General features: G+C 40.1%; 1 protein-coding gene across 1 annotated transcript; it reads right to left on the bottom strand.

Annotated features, from left to right (window-relative positions):
* Window positions 1-471: 471 nt before the first annotated feature.
* On the bottom strand, window positions 472-1,177 carry LOC104434869. The gene is made up of 3 exons (XM_010047723.1): window positions 905-1,177; window positions 673-794; window positions 472-595 (listed from the first exon to the last, which is right to left on the bottom strand). The coding sequence occupies exons 1-3, from the start codon at window positions 1,175-1,177 to the stop codon at window positions 472-474; spliced, it is 519 nt and encodes a 172-aa protein (XP_010046025.1).
* Window positions 1,178-1,710: the final 533 nt, after the last annotated feature.

The following is a 1,710-nucleotide window of genomic DNA, read 5'->3' as shown; positions in this document are numbered from 1 at the left end:
TAATGACTAAAAGTTAAGACAATTTCGTGTTAAACTAAGTATCAAGTTACAATTAGTAGGACTTGAGAGAGTCCGTGCTAAATGCGATAGATTGGCTCGTGAGAAGAACATTTGTTCACGTTTAGTAGCCTATTAGCTTTTCCGTGGATGGTTCGTCATTGGGAAAGTCACGACACTCGCGAGGGTCCTTTTTCAAGGCTTCGTATCAAATCCTAGCTATTTAGTGCAACGGAATTACATTACTTTAGAATTTAAAAGTAAAAACTATTGAAATTTTTCAGAGAATATATCAAATGTGGGAGAATCCATCAATTCCTTCGAATTGTCATTCTAAAGAACTTTGTCATTATGGAATTATCTCCAATAAATCACAAAAGATCGTCCCAACCCCACCCCCAGGGGCCGGGCTCTCCCCCATCGCCAAAACAACACCATAAATGATCAAATGCCTACTAACAAACACTTTCTAAGTCACAAAACATGATTGTGGTTAAATTCTCTCATTTGTGTACTACTAGAAACTTTGTGATACATGGTGTGTGACAATTCGCTCAGCTTTCCAAACTGCCTCTCGTAAAATTCCAAAAGCTCAAACCTGAAAATTCTCGCACAACATATGACATGAATATTTATGTGTATATCGACCAAAATTTAAATAAATAAATGACTTACCAATAGGCCAAACATTGGAAGGGTGCATATTTATCGTAGATCTCCTTAAGGTCACTCTTAATAGTCTTCTTGGTGCATCCTTCTCTTGCATGTACCTTTTGCCAAAGAAAAGACTGCATCATCTGTCAAATAATTCGGAAGGGTGATTATTATATGAGACATAAATTTTATGTTCGGAAATACACTTTCATACATGTTTTAAAAACTTGATTGTTTCGCTATCCCACGGAACCTCATCGTAAAAGCCAAGGCACATCAAAACGCTAGCCCGGGCGAAAGATCCGACCCCGCTTATGCCCTTGATCAATATCCTACACGATGCAGCATCCTGCACTCCCTCGTATCCATCAATCTTGAGCTTCCCCTCCTCTATCTCCATGGCAAGCTTGAGGATGTAGTTGGTTCGGTACCCGAGTTTGCACTTGCTCTGTAAGTAGTCTGCATCGAGGTTAGCGAGTTCCTTGGGACTCGGAAAGTTCCCGAGGTCAACTTCTTCGCCTTCCATCTCCGCGGGAACCGGATTTGCTCCATCCTTCTCTTGTCTTCGTTTCTTTCTTTTAGAGCCTTAGATCATGATCATCCTCATCTTCAAGTTGTGCTAAATATACTGAGAAGAAAGTCATGCTAAATAGTATTCCTACCTCGAGTGCTTAGCTCTAGTTGAAGTGCACATAAAGCTCGGGCCATCTCTAGGGTCCTTCTCCACCTATGACAATTTTAGGTAGGACCCAAAGCAACATCAACCCTTAAATCGAAGTGTATGTGATTTTGATGGCATGAAGAGGTCACGAACTGTAAGAACAACAAAAGTAAATTTTCTTTTATATGATTATGGAATATCGGACATGATTGTGATGGGGATCGAGGTCCGAAAACAAGGTAAACCTCTGAGAGGTATCATTCGTCATATATCGTTCGAAATCAAGGGCATCTGTTTGTTGGGTGTATTCAGAACAAAGTCAGACCTAACGATGAATTCGGAACAGAAACCGCCGTACATATGTCGAAGAGCTTATGAACACAAAAACTCAATATTAA

The sequence above is a fragment of the Eucalyptus grandis genome, chromosome 2, assembly GCF_016545825.1.
Source record: "Eucalyptus grandis isolate ANBG69807.140 chromosome 2, ASM1654582v1, whole genome shotgun sequence".
NCBI lineage: Eukaryota > Viridiplantae > Streptophyta > Magnoliopsida > Myrtales > Myrtaceae > Eucalyptus > Eucalyptus grandis.
This window is presented reverse-complemented; position numbering and strand designations above follow the sequence as displayed.

Bases quoted from the DNA above. Each gene is read 5' to 3' on its own strand.
- LOC104434869 (XM_010047723.1), bottom strand. From the start codon at position 1,177: ATGGAAGGCGAAGAAGTTGACCTCGGGAACTTTCCGAGTCCCAAGGAA. The intron at 795-904 runs GTTCCGTGGGAT...ATTATTTGACAG, and splicing joins GCCTTGGCTTTTACGATGAG to ATGATGCAGTCTTTTCTTTG. The intron at 596-672 runs GTAAGTCATTTA...GAGAATTTTCAG, and splicing joins TTCCAATGTTTGGCCTATTG to GTTTGAGCTTTTGGAATTTT.